General features: G+C 54.5%; 1 protein-coding gene across 1 annotated transcript in view; it reads left to right on the top strand.

The window, feature by feature from the left end:
- Positions 1–23,202, top strand: part of CPAMD8 (C3 and PZP like alpha-2-macroglobulin domain containing 8) — a 74,398-nt gene that overhangs the window by 39,833 nt on the left and 11,363 nt on the right. Inside the window, exons 20-29 of the mRNA XM_032412338.1 lie at positions 1,211–1,442; positions 5,124–5,277; positions 5,652–5,782; positions 7,607–7,658; positions 12,970–13,268; positions 13,860–14,085; positions 15,670–15,846; positions 18,803–18,884; positions 21,866–22,022; positions 22,154–22,228. Coding sequence (XP_032268229.1) covers positions 1,211–1,442; positions 5,124–5,277; positions 5,652–5,782; positions 7,607–7,658; positions 12,970–13,268; positions 13,860–14,085; positions 15,670–15,846; positions 18,803–18,884; positions 21,866–22,022; positions 22,154–22,228 — 1,585 coding nt within the window. The remainder of the gene's footprint in view (positions 1–1,210; positions 1,443–5,123; positions 5,278–5,651; positions 5,783–7,606; positions 7,659–12,969; positions 13,269–13,859; positions 14,086–15,669; positions 15,847–18,802; positions 18,885–21,865; positions 22,023–22,153; positions 22,229–23,202) is intronic.

The following is a 23,202-nucleotide window of genomic DNA, read 5'->3' as shown; positions in this document are numbered from 1 at the left end:
GTCCAGCGAGGGCCACCTGGTCAGGCTCTTGAGAAGCAGACTGAGGCCAGGCAGGTGAGTAAGGAACAGCGGGTCCCCTGCTAGGCATGGAGCTGTCTGGGCTTCACTTCTTCTCCCCTGGTCATAGGTTTTCTCCTCCGAGGACTCTTACACCAAATGCTAAGATAAATCTCAAAAGGACATCCTGGAAATGCAAAGGAGACCACAGAGTTTGTCTTCCCAAGCTGTCCTAGAGTGATCAGGGTGCCCACTGGCCAGGGGCAGGGGAACCTTGGGCGGCGAGAGCCATATGAGAGAAAGAGAACATGAGCCATACATGTAATTTCCGATTTCCCAGTGCTGCGTTATTTAAAGGGCAAAAAGAAACACGTGGAGTGCACTTGAATCATATATTTTCTTTAACCCGCTGGATATCCCCCAATAGGATCGTTTCAACAGGCAATCGATCTAAAAATTCTTGATGATACATTTTATGCTTGTTTTGCACTGCGTGAGTTTCCTATACTGTCACGAAGTGCCACAGACTGGGTGACTTACAACAACAGAAATGTATTCTCTCACGGTTCTGGAGGCCAGACGTCCGGGATCCAGGTGTGGGCAGGGCTGCGCTGCCTCTGAAAGCTCGAGGGGAGAATCCCTCCGGGCCTCTTCCAGCTTCTGGGGGCTCCGGTGTCCCTCAGCTTCTAGCTGCGCCCCTCCCATCTCTGCCTCTGTCTCCTCTGTTGTGTCTGAAGTTCCTTCTTAGAAGGATGCCCGTCATTAGATTGGGGCCCCGCCTTCCTCCAGCCTGACCTCATCACTAATTTCATGTGCAAAGATCCTGTTTCCAAATAAGGTCACGTTCGCAGGTACTGGGCGTTGCGGCTTGGACGTACCTTTCTAGGAGACACAAGCACGCCCCAAATGACCGGTCCCCTCAATTCAGCGTCTTCCCCCCATCTCCCGAACTGGGCGGGGCGTGCACAGCCAGAGTCAGCACGGCTGAACCCACGTGGCGGGTGACCCTGTGTCCACAGCTGTCCCGAGAGCCATTTGTGTTTCTGATTACATGAGTTGGGGCCGAGGGGCGGCTCTCTCCTGTCACACGCTGTGTGGTGCCTAAATGCTTATTTCCCAGCTGCAAGGACGGCCTTGCTGCAGTCCCCCAGTCCCGCCTGGCCGCCTCGGCCCGGCCCTGGAGAAGGGCCCATGGTTGTCCATCTTCCTGCAGTGACCCGTCCGGCGAGGAGACGCTCAGCGTGCAGGTCCCGGACTCCATCACCAGCTGGGTGGGTGAGGCTGTGGGTCTGTCCGAGGCTTGGGGCCTGGGTGTCGCCACGCCTGCCCTGCTGAAGACCTTCAAGCCCTTCTTTGTCGACTTCACGCTGCCCCCCCACGTGGTCCGCGGGGAGCAGGCCAAGATCCCCCTCAGCGTCTACAACTACATGGGCACCTGTGCCGAGGTACTAAACCCGCCCCCTCCCCCCAGCCTTCCCTGTGCCTGGGGGCACCCATGATCTCAGGAGGCAGGGACGAGGGGGGTCAGCCTGAGCGGCTTGGAAGGGGACGGAGCATCTCTGTAACGGGGGAGGGGGTCGTGGGAGGTGCAGCTGCTGTGTTATCGGGGAGGCAGGGGCCGGAATCCTGGGGGTCCGCAGAGCAGGCGCTCACCATCCCCGGTGACACTTGCACACTTGCCCATGTGGCCGCGCTACTCCACACGTCGGTGTTTCGGTTTCCACAAGCGTCAGGGACAGAGGAGTCACGGCGGTTACGGGCTGCGTGGGTTAGCACCTGCTAAGAACAGTGTCCACGGAAGGGCCGCAGACCTGCTGATGCTCAGGGGCCGAGCAGCGGGGCCCGGGGCTCCTCCTGGGAGGAGGTGGAGAAGGCGGCTCTCTCAGCCTCTTGCAGCTGCCCGAACAAAGTAGCTCGAGCTGGGAGCCTGAGAACAGCGGAAGTGGATTCTTCCACGCTTCTGGAGGCCAGAGTGCAAGGTCTCAGTGTGGGCCGGGCAGGTTCCTCCCTGAGGCTCTGAGGGAGCTCCCTCTCATGCCTCCTACTGCCTGGCTCCAGTCTGTCTCCACGTCGCCTTCCCTCACGTGTCTTCCCTCTGTGAACGTCTCTGTGTCTGTGGGTCCTCTTCGAAAGATCCCAGTCCTATTGGAGTAGAGTAGGTCCTAACCTCATTGTAACTTAGTGACCTCTGCAGAGACCCTGTTTCCAAATAAGATCGCGTTGACAGGTGCCTGGAGTTTAGGACTTCAGAATATCTTTCCGGGAGCCACCATCGAACCCATACAGCTACCCTGAGGGGGTGGGCCTAGGGCTGATCTTGGAGGCTGGGGAGGATTTCAGACCCTGGTGATGAGGAAGGACAGTAGGTGAGGGGGGGCCTGTGAGACCAGGTGGGTGCATGATGGGGAAGGGGGCTTCGGGGGGGCCGGGGTCTGTGTAGCAGTGAAGCTTGGGGAGGCTAGGACCACTCGCCCTCCGCCACCTTTGTGATCCTTGAGCTCTGGCTAGGCCTGGATGTCAGCTGGTGGGAGGGAGGAAGGGAGATGGGGAGGGCTCTCCACGGTTAGGGTTAACCCCCAAGGGCTGAGGGTCGAAAACCGAGGCTGTGGGCGGAGGAGTGAGTGGGGTGCAGGATCGGGGGACCAGCTGGGAGCAGGCCTGCTCTCTGCACGTCTCAGCTTCATCCCGAAAAGCCACACGCTGGGGACATGGCTGACTTCCTCCTGGCCCTGCCCAAGTGCGTGGGGACCCCCAGGGCCGTACCGAGGGCAGAAGATGTAAGCTGCAGCCTCAACCAGACACCGTGGAAACTAAGAGATTTCACCCCGCCCCCGAAACCTAGATTTCCTTTTTTTCCTGAAAAAATGAGGAAATTGGAATTTGCTGCCTGGCAGGGCGCCCAAGACTGCTGGGGGTCCTGCATATTCACACCTCGCTGCCCCCAGAAGACTGGACTTTGGCTTGGCATTTCTATTTACGGCCTCAGTTTGCCTCAGTTTCCCTATCTGTAAACGGGGCATGAGAACTCACCCTGGCCCTGCTTACCCCCGCCGGCTGCTTCTCTGGGGCAGGAGGGAAAGAGCAGACGCGAGGGCCCCTTGTGAGTCTCGACCGGGATGGATGTGGTCTGTGATCTTTTCTGAGCCCGGCCCAGAGCGGGGACAGCAGACATTCTGAGTCAGGCTCAGAGGGGGACCTGGAGCTTACATGAGACGTTTCACTCCTTGTTTTCCTTTGCAAATGCTATGCATCCACTGAATGATTTCATCTGCCCAAAAGCGTGTTGCACGCAGTGGTGTGGGACAGCCTCGAGGCTAGTAAGGGAGTTCTCGCCCCACCATCTGGCAGGCACAGTACGAGTCCGACGCTGGTGTTTGCACTTGACTTTCCTGCTGGTGTCTCTCTTACTCTATAGAAGAGCCGCACATTAATGTACTGTCACCTAGGAGCTTCTTGTCCCTTGAGCCTTTAATTAAAGGAAAATGTCAACTGGAAAAAAGAAAAAAAAAGCAGTCAGTGCAGATTCTGAAATAGGGATGAAACATCCAGAGACCACCGGTAAGGAGCTCCTTGGTGTAAAATGCTGGTGATTCTCATTCATTGGCACTCGGAACCAGTGTGTGCTGGGCCTTGTGCAGACATCAGAAGACCCCAGGGCCCAGGACTTGGGGCCCGCCTGCGCTCGACCTCGGAGCGCTGACACTGCTAACCCGCCAGCCTCAGGATTCTGCTTGCACAGATATCAAGCGGCTGCCTGGGCCGGGGAGGAAGGGCTGTGGATGGAATCGTTCCCAGATAGGAAACTCTGAGATGCATCGTTACATGTCCAAGGTCTCCCAGAGTGTTTGGGGCTGAGCTGTGTTAGAACTGGGTGTTTACAGGGAGCCAGGCAAGCCGAGGGGTACATGTGAAATAGGCTCAGAGCAGGCAGCCCTGAAGCCCCGTGCCTGTACGATCCATCCTCTGTCATTCTTTTTATGTAGTGTGTAGCCAGGAGGAATAGGACCCCGGTCTTAAAAAGCCAGAATAAGTGCAGACTGATCCCTGATCTAGAGGGTGGTCCCCCTAAGGGAGGGTCCTCACCGAGTTGGCAGGCAGGACCCTCAGGTGCCCATTTTAGCTCCAAGCACACCCTGGTGTCTGCTTTGTTACACATCCCCAAGGCACCAGGGAAACAGACCCATTTACCCCCCTCAACATGGACAGCTCGTCATTCCACCCAGGACCCGGAAAATATGGCTCACTGACGCTTGGCTCTGAAGTCTCTTCTTTCCTCCCTGGAAGAACTCGGACTCAGAGGGATGTGGGAGCTCCTGACACACCCTGCATCGGCCGTTCACACTTGGGTCCAGCTGGGCTTGTCCTGAGGCAGGGTTCAGATGCTCTGTCACACTTGCCACTAGATTTTTATCGTGTCCTTCCCTCCACATCACACGTGCCTGTGTGTGTGACTTAGACGTGTTGATCCTCTGAGGCCCAGAGATCCCGCGTGTCTTCTTCGGCCTCATTACTTTAGCTCCTAGTAGGGCGCCTGCACCCACTAGGTGCTTCATATATGCTGATTGGATAAATGGATGTGGACCAAAGAGCCTGTTCTAGATTGGGAGGTATAACCACACATGCACATAGAGACACTCACGTGCGCGTGCGTGCACTCAGGCACTGTGCGTGTGTATATGCGTGCACGTGGGTATGCATAGGCCACACTTACACACACGCACGTAGGTATGCACACACACGCACGGCACCCATGTGCACACACACAGAACTCTATTATGACACCGCGGACCTCAGAGGTGGGACAGAGGGTCAGAAGAAGTGCTTTGCGGAGCAGCAGGTGGAGAGGTCCCTCCCCTCTGGTGCCCGGGGTGGATGCAGCCGGACAAGCTGCCCTTGAATGCACCTTGGTCCTGAGGGGAAGCTGCCTCCATGGGGAAGTTGGGGGGCTGAAATAAAGAGGGGGCTCCCAGCAAGACAATGGTGAGTAGCTGGTTCTGATTGGAAATGGAAAGGGGGCCTTTCCAGAAGAGCACGGCCTTTGGCGAGGGCTGACGTGGTGGCCGGTGGGACATGCTGGGAGGGCACCCATATTCCGGGCACCACGAGCGGCATCCCGCCCTCTGCAGGTGTATGTGAAGATCTCAGTTCCCAAGGGCATCCAGTTTATCGGGCATCCGGGCAAACGCCATCTGACCAAGAAGATGTGCGTGGCCTCTGGGGAGATGGAGCCCGCCTGGGTGGTTCTGTCCTTCAGTGACCTGGGACTCAGTAATGTCACAGGTGAGGTCCCGTGCTGCCTCAGGCATCCCCCCTCCGGGCCACCAAGGGGTCTGCGTGCTGAGCCCAGGCACAGGTGAGGGGTGGGCGGGGCAGTAGATGAGGTCAGGAGGGCAGCTGGGGAAGCAGGCCAGAGGGATGGATCAGGAGGTCAGGACTGATGTAGACGTAGGGGTAGGGCGGGGCGGTCCCCAGGGGTGGGGCCTGAAGCTTCACCTGGAGGGAGCTGAGCTTAGGTGCCGCACCAGCCTGGCACACGTATGTGCGCACACATCTGCACATGCAAACACTCGGCCCGAGGGTGAGGGACGGTGCGCCCCTCCCCCCGGGTGGGAACCTGTTCTGACCGAAAGCACTGAGCGCTCAAATCTCCGCAGCCAAAGCCCTCGCTTACGGAGAAACAAGCTGCTGCCGGGACGGGCAGTCCATCAAACACTTGGAGGAGAGCTTCGCTGACAGGCGGGTCCCCGCCGGGAGGGATCACATCAGGCGCAGTGTGATGGTTGAGGTAAGCCCATGTCCTCGCTGAGGGCCCTTGGCCAGGGCCATCAACCATGGGGTGGGGGCCTCGCTGGAGTCTGTGGTCCCCGCCCGGGGCTGGTGCAGCCCCGGTCTTGCTCTCGGTCTGGGGGCAGGTGAGGGGTCTCTGCATCTCCTCGCTAGGGGACTGCAGCATCCGGCCTCCCCTGCCGTGCAGAGTAAGATTTGGTAGAGCGGCCTGGGACAGGCAAGGGCTGCAGGGAAGTGTCCTCTGACCCCCACGTTGACCATCTTAGAGGGCGGTGTGCATCCGTCTCCGACTTCCTGTGCGTTCTAGGCAGTTACGGGGATCGTGACCTGATACTTGGAGGGCTGTCGCTGAATGCCCGTGCAGAAAGGACACAGAGCCTAGAGCGGAGGCGCCCAGGGGTTGGGGTCTTACTGACACCCCACCCCCCTCCCCGCCCCCCGGCTGGGAATCTAGGATCTGCCACTTAGTGTGGGCTGGGCACCTGTCTTGATATTCCGACGCCGCTCCCTAAGTCGGGGCTTCTCACGCTCAGCCCATAGTGTGGGAGGGCCGGAGAGAACGCACACGATCCCTCACGGTGCTGGGCGGGCGGCAGCAGTGATGCCCCATCTTGTGGGTGCTGCTTGGACACATCGGAGCCCAGAGCCCTGCTGAGACTCTGACACTACACCGAGGGTGCCCGGCAGCACCGATGAAGCTCCTCGCAGCCTCCCGAATGTCTGCCCCTGCCCTGTGGCCCAGCTGCGAACAGCTACCCTCCCTCCTGCCTGTGGTCCTGGCAGTTCCCGCGGCACCTGGAGCCACACGCGCGCCGGGCACAACTCCCGGAGGTGGGCGAGTCATTGCCACAGCGTGGTTGACGGGACATGATGGATTCCTCCGGGACAAGCCTGTTGTCTGATGAGGAATGCCATTTCCGTGAGCCAGCAGGATGGGACGGCCTCAACAGGAAGCACGGAGACCCCTGGCAACCCTTGGCTTAGCCCGAGCTTGCTCCCTGGCCCTCAGCCCGCCCTCCTGCGGCCAGGCGAGATGGCAAGCCATCCAGAGCAGCCAGGCCTTGAGTTCTTGCCTCCTCCATCTGCGGAAGGAATTTCTCAATGCACAGAGAGGGATCCTCTGTCCCTGGGCCCTTCCTCCCGTTCACGCTGCTCAGCAGTCTGCTCTGTGTGCAGCATCTGCCGGTACAGCTTAGTGCAGGCCGTTCTCGGGGCAGGAGGTAACATTTAGGTATCAGAAGACCTGAGATGTCGATGCAAAAAACTGGAGGGAGCTGAGCTTAGGTGAACTGGAAAAACGGATTTCTGAAACAGGAGGTGGCAGATGTGTGGCTTGATAAAACAGCAGAATCCTTCTCCCGCTCCCCACCACGGGAGAGCCCTGGGTGCATGGTTGGTTTGCTGGATCGGTTATTTGGTGGACCCTCACGCGACCCTGCCTGCCATCTGCCGGGGAGGAAACTGCAGATGACAGAGGCGTACGGTGGGGAAGCAGGTGACGGTTGGGACCTACGGGATCGTGGAGGAGCCAGGCTCCACCATTAGCCCAGGAGACCGGGAGGACAAGGTGGGAGTGTGTGGCAAGCATGACAAATCTAGGAGTAGTTGGTGAGTTGGTTTGACCAGAACCCGGAGAAGGGGAATGAGCCTCTGTTTCCCCCCCTTGGCCTGGGGGGTAGGCAGCCTGGTCCTTCTCCGTGTACGTGTGACATTGGCATCACCCCGCAGGGTCCAGACTTGGAGCCACTGCCATGGGAAGGCGGCCGCTCCCCTGGGCGGACTGCCCCTCCAGCACTCAGTTCTCCCCGTCTCTCTGTTTCAGCCGGAAGGAGCCCCCCGTGCGTACACCTACAGTGCTTTCTTCTGTCCCAACGGTGAGTCCCTGCACCCACCCTGCTGAGGACTTTGGCCCTTACCCCCACACTGTCACAGTTCTCCCACTGTGAAGTGGATGCCTGCCCTTCCTGGGCTCAGAAGACACAGAAGCGGAAAACTGAGATGTCCGGGCTGGTGACAACCATGAGCCAGAGTGAGGGCCAGGCATCTGCCACGCAGGAAGGAAGTGCCCACGAACGTAGACTGGAGGCGTCAATGAGAAGAGAGACCGTGGGCACAAATAGGGCTGTCCGCAGGGCCCGGGGGTGAGGAGCCTAGGATCCAGGGAAGGGAGAGCTTAGAGTCACATCAGGGGAAAGCTGTGGGAAGAAGGCTGACCCAGAATCCTGGGCCCATAGAGAAGATAAGAAATTAAAGCGGGTTCCAGAAGGTGTGGGATTCGGGGTCTGCCTCAATCCCCTGAAATCGACATTATACTTGTACATGATCCACGACAAGGAAATGGGTACAGAGTGCCCAGTGGTTGCCTCTACCTTGGTGGGGTCAGGGAAATGCTAAGCAGAATGTCTGCCCTCTCCCTGTCCGGTCCCTCCCAGAGGAACCATTTAGCTTGGCACTCAGGCCTGGCTTGTCACTGGGCAGTCACCCAGCAGGCTTTGGCAGGTGACGGAGCTGAGGATCCGAGCTGGAGTCTCTGGGGGTTGCCATTACCAAGGCATTCAGCATGACAGGTCCCATAACCCACACAGACCACTCTGGACACAGGCTTCCTCTTGACATGTTTCCCCATTTTTTGTATTAAATAGCAATATGGTACATATATGCTCAAATGATTTTTGACAGGGGTACAAAAGCAATTCAATGAAGGAAGGAGAGCCTTTTCCACAAACAGTGCTGGAGTAATTGGACATCTATTGGCAAAAGCATGAACTTTGACCTAAAGATCCCACTTTATACAAGAATTAACTCAAATGGATTGTGGACTTACATGTCAAAGTATAAAATTTTTAGGAAAAAATTTGGGAGAAAAACCTTTGGGATCTAGGGCTAAGTGAAGAGTTTTTAGATATGATACCAAAAAGCATGACCCATAAAAGGAAACTGATGAATGAACCTCATCAAAATTAAAAACTTCTTTGCAAGGGGCACCTGGGTGGCTCAGTCGGTTAAGTGTCTGACTCTTGATCTCAGCTCAGGTCTTGATCTCAGGGTCGAGTTCAAACCCCATGCTGGGTGTGGAGCCTACTTAAAAGGGGGGAAAAAAACTGCTTTGCAAAAGATGCTGTTAAGAGGAAGAAATACAAGCTACAGGCTGGGAGAAAATCTTTCCAAACCCAGATCCAACAAAGAACTAGTATCTAGACTATATAAAAAGCTCTCAAAATTCAACAATAAATAAAACAATCCAATTAGAAAGTGGGAAAAAGGAGGGGCACCTGGTTGGCTCAGTCAGTGGAGCATGCGACTCTTAATTTCGGGGTTGTGAGTTCAAGCCCCATGTTGGGTGTGGAGATTACTTAAAAATAAAATCTTAAAAAAATATATGGGAAAAAGAAATAAACAGTTCACCAAAGAAGATACACAGGTGGCAAATAAGCACATGCAAAGGTGTTCAACATCATTAACCATTAGCAAAATGCAAAATAAAGCACTGTGAGTTATCAATGCATACTTACCAGAATGACTAAAATTAAAAAAAAAAAAATGTCACCACAATAAAAGATGGCCAGGATGTGGAGAAAAGGGATCATTCATACATAGCTGGTGGGAATTGTAAAATGGTATGGCCACTGCTGGTAGTTTCTTAAAAAGCTATACATGTTCCAAAGAAATTGCACTACGAGGCATTTATCCTAGAGAAATGAAGATTTCTGTTTACACAAAAACCCATACACAGACATTCATATCAGCTTTATTTGTAATAGCCCCAAACTGGAAACAGGCTAGGTGTCCTTCAGTGGATGAGTGGTTATACAAATTATGGTACATTCATACCTTGGAATACTATTCATTGGTAAAAAGGGACAAACTATTGATATATGGAGCAACTTGGATGAAGGGGATTGAGTGAAAAAAACTCAATCCCAAAGGGTCCATAAATGATTCCATTTATGGTATTTTTGAAATGACAAAATTTTAGAAATGGAGATCATATTAGTCGTTGCTGAGATGGGGAAGAAGGGTGTGGATATGGTGATAAAGGGCAATAGGAGGGATCCTGTACAAATAAAATTGGGGAAATCTGAATAAGATTAATGGATTGTATCAATGTCAATATCCCAATTGTGATACTGTAGTAGAATTTTGAGAGATAGCACTGGGGGAAACGGGGTCAAGAGGACACAGGATCTTTCCATATTGTTTCTTACAGTTGTCTGTGAATCTATAATTATCTTAGTAAAATTTAAATTAAAAACATTTTTCAAAGTGAAACGTGTGGGGCACCTGGGTGACTCAGTCGGTTAAGCGCCCAACTCTTGATTTTGGCTTAGGTCACGATCTCAGGGTCGTGAGATCAAGCCTTGGGATTTTCTCTCCCCATACGCCCCTCCCCACCTCCCTCTCTCTAAAAAAAAAAAAAAAAAGTGATACATATGTACAAATACTGTATGAATGCACTTGTATGAGGTACTTAGAGAAGTCAAAATCATAGAGACAGAAAGTAGAATGGTAGGAGCCGGGGGCTGTGGGGAGGGGTTGGTGACTTAGTGTTTAATGGGGATAGAGTTTCAGTTTTGCAAGATGAAAGGAGTTCTGGAGGTGGACAGTGCTGACGTTTGCACAATATGACTGTATTTGATACCACTGAACTGTACATTTAAAAATGTTTAAGATGGCAAACTTTACATTATGTATATTTTACCACAATAAAAAAAATTGGGAAAAGAAAAAGCAATACCTATGTATTACAGGGAACTTAGAAAGAAGGAAAAAATATCTCCTCTGGTTCGCATCCATAGATGACCTCTTCTGAGATTTTGCTGTATTTGGTTTCATAGGATTGATTGTTGTTTGTTTTAACATAGTTGTAACTCATGAGCTATACAATTTTGTGTTCTGCCTTGCTCATTTAACACATCCCGAGCCCTTTTCCTTGTTATTGTAAAGTCTTTATAAACAGCATTTCAGAACAGCTTCAGTATGTTCTATCAAACGACTGTTCACGGGGCGCCTGGGTGGCTCAGTTGGTTAAGTGTCTGCCTTCAATTCAGGTCATGATCCCAGGGTCCTGGGACCAAGTCCCGCATCAGGCTCCCTGCTCAGTGGGGAGCCTGCTTCTCCCTCTGCCTGCCACTCCCCTCCGCTTGTGCTCTCTCTCTCTGTCAAATAAATAAATAAAAAATCTTAAAACAAAACAACAACAATAACAAAAAACGGCTGCTCCATAATTTGATCATTATGGAATGTTTTGAAACATTGTTGGGCACTTATATATGGTTTCTATTTTTACATCATAATTTATGCTAGGCTGAATATATATTTGTATTCAAAGTAAAATCGGCAGTGTTTTTAACATGTTTATGGAGGTATAATTGACTATAATAACTCACACGTACTTTAAGTGTACAGTTTGGTAAATGTTGGCATATGTGTACATCTGTGAAACCATCACAACTAAGATAATGAGGATTTCCACTAAACCCAAAAGTCATGCTCCCTGTAACTACTCACCCCTGCCTACTCTTGTCACTAAGGAACTACTCACCTTCCTTTCAGTCTCTATAGATTGCTTTGCTCTTTCTAGACTTTTATATAAATGGAATCATATAAAATGTACTCTTTTTATCTGGTTTCTTTCAGCATAAAAATTTTGAGATGCATCCATGTTGTGTGTATCAATAATTCAGTCATTTTAAGGCTGAGTGGGACTCCATTGAACAGATGCATTGCACTTTGTTTATTCATTGACCTGTTGGTGGACATTTGAGTTATTTCCAGTTTGGGGCTATTTCCAATAAAGCTGCTATGAATATTCATGGACAAGTCTTTGTATGGGTAATATGTTTTCCTTTCTCTTGAATCAGTACCTATGAGTGGAACAGCGAAATCATACAGTAGGTATGCGTCCAACCTTTTAAGAAATGGTCGCACAGTTTTCCAAAGTGGTAGTACCCTTTTGCATTCCCACCAGCAGGGGGTGAGAGTCACTTCCTCGCTCTCCTCACCCACACTTGGGGTTGTCCGTCTGATTAATTTCAGCCATTCTAAAAGGTGTCTGGTGGTATCTCATTGTGGTTTTAATGTGCATTTCCATCATTCAAGCATTTCTTCATGTGCCTGTTTACTACTGGTATATTTTTTTTGGTGAAGTGCCTGTTCAGTTCTTTTAACATTTATTTTAAATTGAGTTTTGGAAGTTTTAAAAAATATATTCTGGATACAAGTCCTTTCCCAGGTAAATGCTTCACAAAGACATTTCTCCCACTGTGTGGCTTGTCTTTTCTTCTAATAGTGTCTTTCAAAGAGCAGAAGTTTCTCATGTCGATGTGGTCCAGTCAATCAGTCTTTCCTTTTATGGATTATGCTTTTGTTGTATCTAAGAAATCTTTTCCAAATCCTACATTTTCTCCTCAGAGTTTGTAGTATTAGGTCGTACGCTTATAAAATGGCTATGAACTATTTCAAGTTGGTATTTGGAGACCATGCAAAGTGTGGTTCGGAGTTCCCCTTTTCTGCTTCTGGGTAACTAGCTGTTCCAGCACCATTGGATGAGATGATTTTCGCTGTTGAATTGTCTTCACACCTTTGTTGCAAATCAGTTGTTCATACACATGTGGGTCCCTTTCTGGACTCCCTACTCTGTTCTGTTGAGCACCTGCCTGTGTTGACATCAGTACCGCACTGTTGTGATTCCTACAGCTTTTGATTACGTCTCGATGTCAGAGGTGTGAGTCCTTTGACTTGGTTCTTTATCAAAGTTGTTTTGGCTCTTCTAGATTCTTGATGTTTCTCTCTAAATTGTGGGATCAGCTTTGTAATTTCCCCCAGAAGACCCTGCTGTGTTTTGATTGGGATTGCAGCAAATCTGAACATCCGTTTGGGGAATAATGAACGTATTTGCCGTATTGTCTTCTGACCCATGGAACACGGTCTAGCTCTCCACCGATTTGGGTCTTCATTAGTTTCAAGAATCTTTTGCAGTCTCCTGTGTACAGGTCTTTGCACGTATTCTGTAGGATTTATCCCTGTGAGCATTTTATCTTTTGTGTGCTCTTGGCAGAGCTGTCATTAAGCCAGCTCCATTTGCTGTCCCCCCGTGGTCCTGATTCTAAGCTCTGGGCACAGGCAGGGAGAGGCAGGATGCCTCCAGGGGTGCCTTCAACCCCCTCTCTCCTTCCCTCCATCCAGAGAGAGTCCACATCTCCACACCCAACAAGTACGAGTTCCAGTATGTGCCACGGCCGCTGTGTCTCACCCGTTTTGATGTGGCTGTGCGAGCCCACAATGATGCCCGAGTGGCCTTGTCCCCCGGGCCCCAGGACACAGCAGGCATGATAGAGATCGTCCTGGGGGGGCACCAGAACACCAGGTCCTGGATCTCCACCAGCAAGATGGGCGACCCTGTGGCCAGCACACACACGGCAAAGATCCTGTCCTGGGATGAATTCAGAACATTCTGGATCAGCTGGCATGGCGGGTTCATCCAGGCATGGCCGGGCTGACTGGGGTGGGCATGGGAACCTCCTGCTTCTGGGCATTTGCTACCTCCTGATCTGTGTCCAGCTCTGACAGGGGGCAGGGAGGACGGAGGGTAAACACATGGCACTATCTCAGGCTGCTCACAGTCTGCCTGGAGTTGCTTACAGGGCTGTAGGGATCTGAGAGCTGAGGGATGGTGGGTAGCCATGGAGAAGGAAGGTGGATATAAGTAGGTGAAATGGGGGCTGGTGAATTTTAGGGACCAGGCAAAGGGGACATAGAAAAGGAGCAGCTAATACAGCTTTCTAGAGGAGGGACATAGCCAAATGGGGTTTTGAAACATGAATAGGAGTTCACCAGGCAAACTGGGGAGTGGAGGATGTTTCAGGCAGAGGGAATAGCATGTGCAAAGGCCCAGAGACTCCCAGGAGCCCGATGACTTCGGAATCTGTAGATGCCACACTTGTGTCTCTGTTGGCCATTGAAGGGGGTGAGGTGACCTTTAGTTTCTCTGTGACCCCCATAGTCAGTGTCCCTGCTGCCTGAGCACCACTGTGTGCTTCCTTCCGGCATCCAGCATCCTTGGCCTCTTTTTCCAGGTTGGCCATGGTCCAGAGCCTTCCAATGAGTCTGTCATCATGGCCTGGACCCTCCCCAGGCCACCAGAGGTCCGATTCATCGGTTTCTCCACTGGCTGGGGCTCGGTGGGTGAGTTCCGCATCTGGAAGAAGGTGGAGGTGGACGAGAGCTACAGTGAGGCCTTTACCCTGGGAGTCCCGCACAGCGCCATCCCTGGGTCTGAGCGGGCAGTGGCCTCCGTCATAGGTGCGTCTGCCTTGTAGCCTGGCCCGGGGAGAATGGGGGCAAGGACTCAGGCCAGGGGGCAAGGTGTCCACTCCAGACTTGGTTTCACATCAGCCTCTACCGGGGATCTGTTTCTCCGGGGATTCCAGCCCCATACCCACTGACCCGACAAGCAGCTTCTGGTGATTTCTCCGTGCTGGGGCAGACCCAGAGATGACCCCAACCCTGTCTTTGAGGCATTTCCAGTCTGCCCGAGGTGGGTCCAGACCCAGCCCGTCCAAGCCCTGTGTGAGGCAACCCCAAGGGGCAGGTGGTCAATTCTGTGAGAGCAGTGAGTGTGGGGTGATGTGCAAGAAGGCAGAAAGTCTGGGTGAAGTCAGCGAGGTGCAGGGTGGAAGGTGGGGGTCCTGGTGAGAGGGGCAGACATCCAGAGCGTTTGCTAAGCAGGAGTAAGTGGCTGTGACTGGGGGTCTGTAGGATGTGGGTTGTCTCCTGTAGCCCAGGTACAGGAGTGGAAAGTGGGGACCGTGTGGTCAACATGGTGTTGGGTGTTGGAAGGGTGGAGAAGACGGGAAGAGGTCCGGAGGGGCACATAGGCCTGAATGCAGGGGTCTTGGGTCTCTCTGACATCAGAGGACAGAAGTCCTGGGGCCCAGACAGGTTAGTGTTTGTAGCCAGATCAGAGGATGTGGGAGTTTGCAATTTCTGAGGCAAGAGATCAAGTGAGAGATGGCCCTAGGGGCGAGTGGCCTGGGTAGTGGCACAGGGGAGCAAGCAGATGGGCAGGGATGGAGACGGGGCAGGGGCCGGGACCTCTGCGCCAGTGCCTATCAGCACAGTGGGATGGAAGGTGGAGAAGAAGCTGGGAAGCCCAGAGGAGGGTGATGAGAAAGTAGGCAGGCTCTGCCATGGATGGAGGCTGCAGGAGCAGTGGCAGCCTCGGTGGGGCAGGAGGAAAGGCCGAGGAAGGAAGGGAAGTGTGACCAGGGAACAGCAGGAGTTCTGGAGGGCCCATCAGCCATGTGTGATGCAGAGAAGCCAAGAAGAGGAATGCAGAGTGCTGAAGGGAGGAAAACACAGGAGAAACTGAAAAGAAAAAAAGAACTGAAAAATATATCAACAATGTCATGTGTGTATGGAAACAAAAAAAAAAAATCTAAATACTCATGATTGAAGAAAAAATCACGTTTCCTACTGGAAATTAGAAAAAATATTTAAAATAGAACCATAATGGCTGGATTAATCGATCAACATTTGTGGGATGCAACCAAAGTTGTAAGAGGAAAATGTATAGCTTTAAATGCACCTGTTTTAAAAGCCACAAAGAGATGAGCATTCAGCATAATGAAGAGGTAGAGAAAGAACACCGAGCTGAGACCAAAGAACACAGAGGGAGGTGTGTAGGAGAGTTCCAGTGGGTGGCCATCAAAGCCAGGGCCCCCGGTGGGCTAAGTGGGCATGGGGCACAGTTGGGTCCTGAAGGGCAGTCAGAGGGTGGGTGGCCGGTGTTAGGCCATAGGCCGCGCTGGCGAAGGCTATCCCTAGGACAGCCAGGGCACCATTTGAGGCCGGCCTGCAGCCCAGCCCTCATTTCCTCCCCACCAGGAGACGTCATGGGACCAACCCTGAACCACCTCAGCAACCTCCTGCGGCTGCCCTTTGGCTGTGGAGAGCAAAACATGATCCACTTTGCACCCAACATCTTTGTCCTGAAGTATCTGCAGAAAACCCAGCAGCTCAGCCCCGAGGTGGAGCGAGAGACCACAGACTACCTGGTACAAGGTACCGGGGCTGGGGGGGGGCGGGGTGCTGCCCAAGGAGAGGGCATGGGGAGGGAGGCAGCCCACATGCCCGGTATAGCGGATGCGGAGGAAGGGACCCAAGTGGATGAAAGGGGCCACTCGGGGTGGCCCATCTGGTCACTGTCAGCAGGAGCCCAGTGTCTGTACAGTTAGGGCATGGCTCTGCATGCTGGGAATCAGCTATGGGGAGAGGAATGGCGTCTTCTAAAAATGTAGATTTTTTTTTTTTTAACAAGAAGAGCAATATAGGGTGCTTGGGTGGCTCAGTTGTTTAAGCGTCTGCCTTCGGCTCAGGTCATCATCCCAGGGTCCTGGGATCGAGCCCCGCATCGGGCTCCTTGCTCAGCGGGGAGCCTGCTTCTCCCTCTCCCTCTGCCGCTCCCCCTGCTTGTGCTCGCTCTCTCTGTCAAATAAATAAATAAAAAATCTTTAAAAAAAAAAAGCAATATAATAGCATTATAAAAAAACATTTAGAGAAGAAAAATAATTCCCTATAATCCCCCCATCCACGTTGGCTCTGAATTTACGCTCTCCAGCAACACAGGTTAACGTGGTTGCTCTTGGTGCCTCGTGATGTGGCATCCTTCAGTGTGTCCCAGCCACACGCTGTGTGTATGCGATTTGTCCCCCGGGCTGTGTGGAGCCGAGTTCCGTTCACCCCCCCGCCTTGCCCCCACTCCGCGGCGGGACCAGGGGCAGCGTGTCTGATGATGGGCGCTGGAGCAGCGTCACATTCAGGGCTTTTAGAATCCGGTTGCCCTGAGGCATCCTGTCCACGTGCTTGGTGAAAACATCCGAATTTCTGTGGCGCGGGTGTCCTGAGTAAAATTGCTGGGTCTCAGGATGTGCTCATAGTCATTTTCCAGGTTACACGCTTTGTCCCTCACTTACATTTTATGGAATACAACGTACTAAACTCTTCTCTTGGACGTGGCGGGGTTATTTCTGGTTTTTTCCTCCCTACATAATGCAGCATTGAATATCTTCAGAAATAAACAATGCAGCACTGAACATCTTCAGAAATAAATAAGACAGCACGGAACAGCCTCAGAAATCACGCAGCACTGAGTATCTTCCATCACCAGGAATCAGATCCTTAGGAAAGGGTACAGCTCCGTGTGTGGAGGGTAGGACCTCTGAGTGCCCTGACCCACCCCCGCTGCATGTCTTGGCCCCATAGGAAGGTCACGGGGAAGTCTGTAACCTCACCTCTGTCATAGGCACCTGCTGTGTGTCCCCAGGTAGGGCCTGTTCTCAGTGCCTCAGTTTCCTATCTGTGTAGCAAGGGAGTTAAGTCAGTTGATGCCAAGGTCCTGAGGCCTCCTGAGGTGTGCTTCTGGCCTTGGGCTGGAGCTGGAGCAAAGGGGAGGAAGGCGAGGGTTTGACCCAGCTGTGAAGCTGGCGTTCACAGCGGGCAGGTACGTGTACTTCCACCTGTGCTGCCCCAAGTCGCCCTCCCACAACCCCAGACTAATGGTCCTCATTTCCCACATGAGCCACGTGAGGCTCCTCAAAGCAGCCAGCCTGAGACCATGCAGGGTGGTGGGGGCTTCTGAGACCCCAGGTTCATCCGGATTGGATTGGCTGGCCAGGGCACTAGGTCCCAGCCAGAGTGAGAGGAGAGCCCACAGGCACCACCTTGGAAATTTCTGCCTTCAAGAAAGACCGGCGTGTGCCCGGCTCAGAGGATGTCAGGTCCCTCTCAGATGGGGAAACTGAGGCATGTGAGCGCCTTGATTCCTGAGGCGAGTCTGGAGTTCCTGCTTCCTGGCCTGTCAGGGTTCCCTGTAGAAGATCTCCAAAAGCAGTCCTGACGATCCAGAACCATCCGTTCTCAACGGGAAAAGGAAAGCGCAAGAGCTCATGGTGAATGTGGAAACTCTTGAATGGAAAGGCAAAGTCAGGGGTTGCCACGGGCCGAAAATCTGGCTTGATAAAGGCTGACCAGTGACTGCCGGGAACCCCAAGAAGCCCACTCGGTCTGTGGCCAGGGACGCTCAGGTCGCTGAACCCATCTGGGCTCGGGCCTCGAACGCCACCCCCCGTCTGATGACCCCTAGTCATCAACGGCCGCCGGGAGCTCCCCTGAGCAGCCAGACCCCGTGCCCTTCAGCCAGTGGGCATTCCAGACTCTACAAGCTTCCCATCGAGCCCCCTCCCCCGGTTTTCTGCCAGGCTTGCTGGTGTTCGTTTCCTGGGGCCGCCGGCACGGGCAGGCTCCCTGGAGTGCGCTTTGCAGGCGTTTCTTTCTCCTGTGTCTGAGTCTATTTCTACATCTCTTCTCTTCTGAGGATACCAGTCATTGGATCCAGGTCCTACCTTATTCCAGGACGATCTCATCTGGAGATCTTCAGCATGATCACAACTGCAAAGACCCTTCTTCCCCCATAAGGTCCCATTTTGGGTTCCTCTCCAGACCCTACAGACCACCCACTACATATGTCCCCTCACAGCCCTCCCTGGCTCGCCTGGCCCATGCCCCCCTGCTGCCCTCACAATAAGGCCAAACACCCAGTGTGGCCCGAGTGGCCCCCTCACCTCCCTCCCCTGCCCCCTTGCTCTTCTGCTCTGGCTCTTCTGGTGCCTTCTGTTCTCTGAGCACACCAGGCTCTCGTGGACTAGTCCCCACCCCTGGGGACGGAGGGTGCTGCCTCGAGATGGGGCAGGTCCCTGACCACACAGGCGTGAGTGAGGGCCTGTGTGTGACCAGGAGTGACAGAGAGGTGATGTCAGGAAATGAGAGGAACAAAGTAGAGCTTTCAGCCACACCCGTGGTGTGGAGCCCTTTCAGGGTCTCCAGGGGTGGGTGTGGGGCAGTTTCCAGACTCCAGATGTGGGCGGGGGGTGGTTTCGGCGACCCTGGGTGTGAGTGTTGCATCATGGGGGGGGATTGCAGGGACGTTCCCAGGACGCTGACCCCTCCGCTTGCTCCGCAGGCTACCAGCGGCAGCTGACCTACAGGCACCAGGACGGCTCCTACAGTGCATTCGGGGAACGGGACGCATCAGGGAGCATGTGGTGAGTCCCCACTTCGGGGGCACGGCCACGGGGGCTCTCCCACCCGAAGCCGCAGCCCCCTATGCTGCACCGAATGGCCAGGACGCTCGGGGCCAGATCCCCAGGGTGACAGAGACAGCCATGGTCCCGGCCCCCCGGCGTTCAGAGGGCTGGATGTGGGCAGCTTGGGGGCTCTGGGTGTGGCGATGGGGGGTGGTGGCAGTGACAGGGACTATTTCTCGTAGTTAGGCTTTCTCCTGCTGTTGCCACACTGCCCGGAACGGAGCCCTTGCTCTCCAGCCTCTCAGGAGCAGGTCCTGGATGCTCTGAGGCCTCTTCAGAGCCCACTGGACCCCGAAACAGGGGTGACCCCGAGTAGGAGGGGACAGGAGAGGCCCTACCACCACCGGGAGGCTGAGGTCGGGGGAGCGTGTGGGCAGAGCAGCCTAGAGTCTGGTTTCCCTTGCAAGCGGCTCCCTTTGGCTTTCGGGGCGACCAGGCCAGGAGGGCCCGGTGCGGGGCTGCGCACCCCTGGGTCTTGTTCCCCGGGAGCCTCAGAGCAGGGCAGTTTGCGTGATTGTGGATTTGCCATATCCACCTTGGGGCTTGCAGGGACCGTGGGGCACCCCAGCTTCTGTCCCCAGATGGGGTTTCCCTCCCCGTGCGCAGGGGGCTGTGGGCATGAAAACTGCCCTCCCCGTCCTGAAGCTGACCCAGAGTGTCCACCGCACAGCAGCATGGCCAGGGCCCGCGGGCGCAGCGACACAGCTGGCTGAGGGTCCCCCCCCCACCCCCCCCGCCGTGTGCAGTGTTGCTTACTTGGCTCCGGAGGGCCGACCTGCCCAGAGAGAGTGTGCGGATGCCACAGTGCCCAGCACTCGGGCTCCGCGTGGCCCCGCGGCCCGGCGGCCTGCGCATGCGCACGGCGTTGGGCCCCTCCCTCTGGGACGTGGCCGGGCTGATGGAGGCGCCCCAAAGGCAGGAGAAAGGATGGGTGGTTTGGGGGTCCGGGAGGGAGAGTGGCCGGGACGAGCAGACTCCTGGGGAGGGTGCATGCAGCCTTGGAGTTACGGACTATTCCACATTTTGGCGATTCACCGCAACAGAGCCTTGATTTTCTTTCTCTTAACTTCTTTCTGTGGGTGCGGTAAAGTACGCATAACATACAATTTATCATCTTCACCATTTTTAAGTGTCCAGTCCAGTGGCATTCAGTATATTCACACTTTTGTGCCGCCGTCACCGCCGTCCGTCCCCAGAACTCTTTTTAATCTTGTAAATCTGAAACTCTATCTATTACATACGGACTCCCCCCCCTCCAGCCCCCCGGCACCCCCGTTCTAGTTTCTGTCCCTGTGAATTTGGTCCCTCCCGGGACCTCCCGTGAGTGCGATCATAGCTTCCTTTTCTGCACGGCTTGCTTCACGGCTCACAGTGTGCTCGAGGTTCGCGCCGTGCTGGAGCAGGGTCAGTGTTGCTCCCCCTGAAGGCCGAATAACATCCCGGTGTGTGGAGGCACCCCGTTTTGTGAATCTCTTCATCAGTCTAGACACTCGGGTCATCCCATGTTTCAGCTGCTGTGATAGAGAGCGGTGAACACGGGTGTACAAGTATCTCTTCGCGACCCTGCTTCCGATTCCCGAGGGGATGTTCCCGGGAGTGGAATCGCGGGACCCCATGGGAGCTCGGCCTCTAACTTGGCCAGGAACCGCCCGGCTGGGTTTTTACAGGGGCTGCGCGGGTTTACACTCCCACAGCGGCGCGCAGGGGCTCCCGGTCTGCGCCGCCTCGCCGCAACTCTTGGTTTCTGCCGCTTGGACAGTAGCCGCCTGGTGGGCGTGGGTGGGGGAGCCACTTGATCTTGAAGAGGGGGGCTGCTCCTCCGTCCTGTTGCTCGTCCCTCTCGGCTCCTTGCATTCCATCCAGTGGTTCTCCTGCGTTGATTTTTCACCGCTTCATTCATCCCTTGGGCCCATCAGCTCTCACTCAGGTGCACCGTGATGCAGCAGGGAGGGGGCGGGGTGGACAAGGCACAGGTTGCAAAGCCAAGGATGGACACCTGTGACACAGAGGTGGGCTGTGGGGAGGCCAGTTGGGGGTCCTGGGAGTCCAGAGACGCCCATCTCAGAGTGGGGGCGCCCAAGAAGCTTCCTCTGGGGAGAGACACGTGGGCGGAGCGTTGAGAGACAAGCAGTACCTCATTCTGTGTAGACAGGACGGAAACACGACATGCCCAGTGCCTGGATGGGGTAGCTGAGGTAGTGGGCTGGTGGAAGGTTTTCCACTGCAAGCAACAGAAATCTGGCTGAAAGGCAATTCTAAATGTCAGTTCACACCACAGGGCTGGGGCGGCTGCAGGATGGGCCAGTCTGGCAGCCGGCAATGCATTGCCCCCCCACCCTCGCCCACCAGGTTCTTTCCTTTGGTCCCTTGTGGGCTCTCTCAGCACTGTGGCTCCTCCCCTCATGGTGGCAAAATTGCAACAGCTGCTCCCAGCATCACCTCATGTACCCATTCAAAAGTCATTCTCAGGCCCAAGGACTGAAATGCCCCTAACTGTGGCTGGCTAGAGCCATAGAGGGGACCAGGCGTCTAAGTTATCTGGCTGCAGGGTCCCGAGAAAGACGAGATCTCTCTGCAAGGCTGGGGATCCCTTGGGGATTGGCGGAGGAGGGGCAACAAGGAAGGTCTTCTGCACGTGGCAGGGGGAGGCAGGGCTGAACCATCTCACAGGAAGGCCTTGAGCGCCAGGGTGGGAGGGTCCATGCAGGGAGGCTGGCCTCTGTCATTGGGCCCTGCTGGGTGCCCACACACTTCCTGGAGCGCTCACAGCAGCCCTGTGAGGGCACGTTGGCCCCTCCCATGTTGCAGGTGAGGAAGCAGAGACCCGGGGCTGTGCGGGGAGCATGCACAGTTCCTCAGGGGGCATATGGGAGGTGACCTTCTCTGCACAACCGCCCCCAGCCCATGGCCCTCCCAGTCCCTGCCTCATCCTATTTCAGGCTCACGGCCTTTGTCCTGAAGTCCTTTGCCCAGGCGCGCAGCTTCATCTTCATCGACCCCCAGGAGCTGGCGGCTGCCAAGGGCTGGATCGTCCGGCAGCAGCGGGTGGACGGCTCCTTCCCGGCCGTGGGCAGGATCCTGAACAAGGACATCCAGGTGAGCGGCCCCTCGGCCCCCTTCTGGCACCTTAGCCCTGCCCTGCCTGCTCTCCGCTGCTGTCTGGGGCCAGTAAGGGGTCGGGGGCAGTCCCCTCCAGCTCAGGGTGAGGCTCGAGAGTCCTCTTGCAGGGTGGGATCCACGGCACAGTCCCGCTGACGGCCTACGTGGTGGCTGCGCTCCTGGAGACGGGCACGGCCTCGGAGGTGAGCACAGGGTGGCTTAGGGAGCGGTGGGTGGCTTTCCCCTGCAGGCCAGGCCAGCCATCCTCTGGCAGGCTTTATTTCTTCCTTGATGCCCTCCTTCCACTCTTTCTCATGCTTTTCAGTGGTCCCAGGATGTCCACCTTCTTGTAGCCTGAGCAGAGGATTGAGAGATTCCTGTGATAATTGTGGGGGGCCTAAGGGAACTGTATCCTGAGATCTCCCAGGACTATCTGATGCCCCCAGTCCCTGTTTGGGGAATCGTTTGGGGCTAGAGCAGGTTCCTGGCTGGTCAGGGAGTCCTATGCAAAAACTTGGGAAAATTTTTGGGAGAAGGGTCTAGAACCTTCATTTACAGTTGGTACTGGAACCAGTCAAGGTTGAGGTGTCCCCGGGGACTCGGGAGCAATTGTTGCTTTTGTGAAACAGGAGTGGGGGAAGCACGTTCCCTGCAGTGAGGGTGTCCATAGTGGCTCTCAGCCCTGGGGGTAGGGACCCCACCATTCCTAACATCTGTGTCTGTTCCACATCCTCTGATGATGAATTGTGAGTTATCTTAACAGCGTGGCTCCATCAGTGCCCACGTTGGTCATTTGCTAAATTCCTTAATGCTTCTATTCACTCATTTTTTCCCACTTAACCAATATTACTGGGCACCTTCTCTGAATCAAGCTGTCACTAGATAGTGGACTCAGTTTCTGTGCTCCAGGGGCTCACATTGGGGTTGGGAGGGGGGAAGTGTGATCAGGGTTGGTGGGCTTCCTGGAGGAGGTGACCACTGAGGTGAGGCCTAGAGGATGAGGTGGGCCTGGGCAGGGGGTCTTGGAAGCCAGCCTGGTGATGGGGTAGGTGGGACAGGGTGGTCAGGGCTCTGCCGACTTCCCCCAGAACGTCTCCAAGTTGATCTGCTGTGCTCAGACCTCATTTGGAAAAAGTTGGCACCAACATAAAGAAGGGACGGGTTCTGAAAGCCAGGT

Source organism: Phoca vitulina, unplaced genomic scaffold (genome assembly GCF_004348235.1).
Source record: "Phoca vitulina isolate PV1807 unplaced genomic scaffold, GSC_HSeal_1.0 scaffold13, whole genome shotgun sequence".
Classification (NCBI taxonomy): Eukaryota; Metazoa; Chordata; class Mammalia; order Carnivora; family Phocidae; genus Phoca; species Phoca vitulina.
The sequence above is the reverse complement of the archived record's forward strand: the minus strand, read 5'-3'. Positions and strand labels throughout refer to the sequence as shown.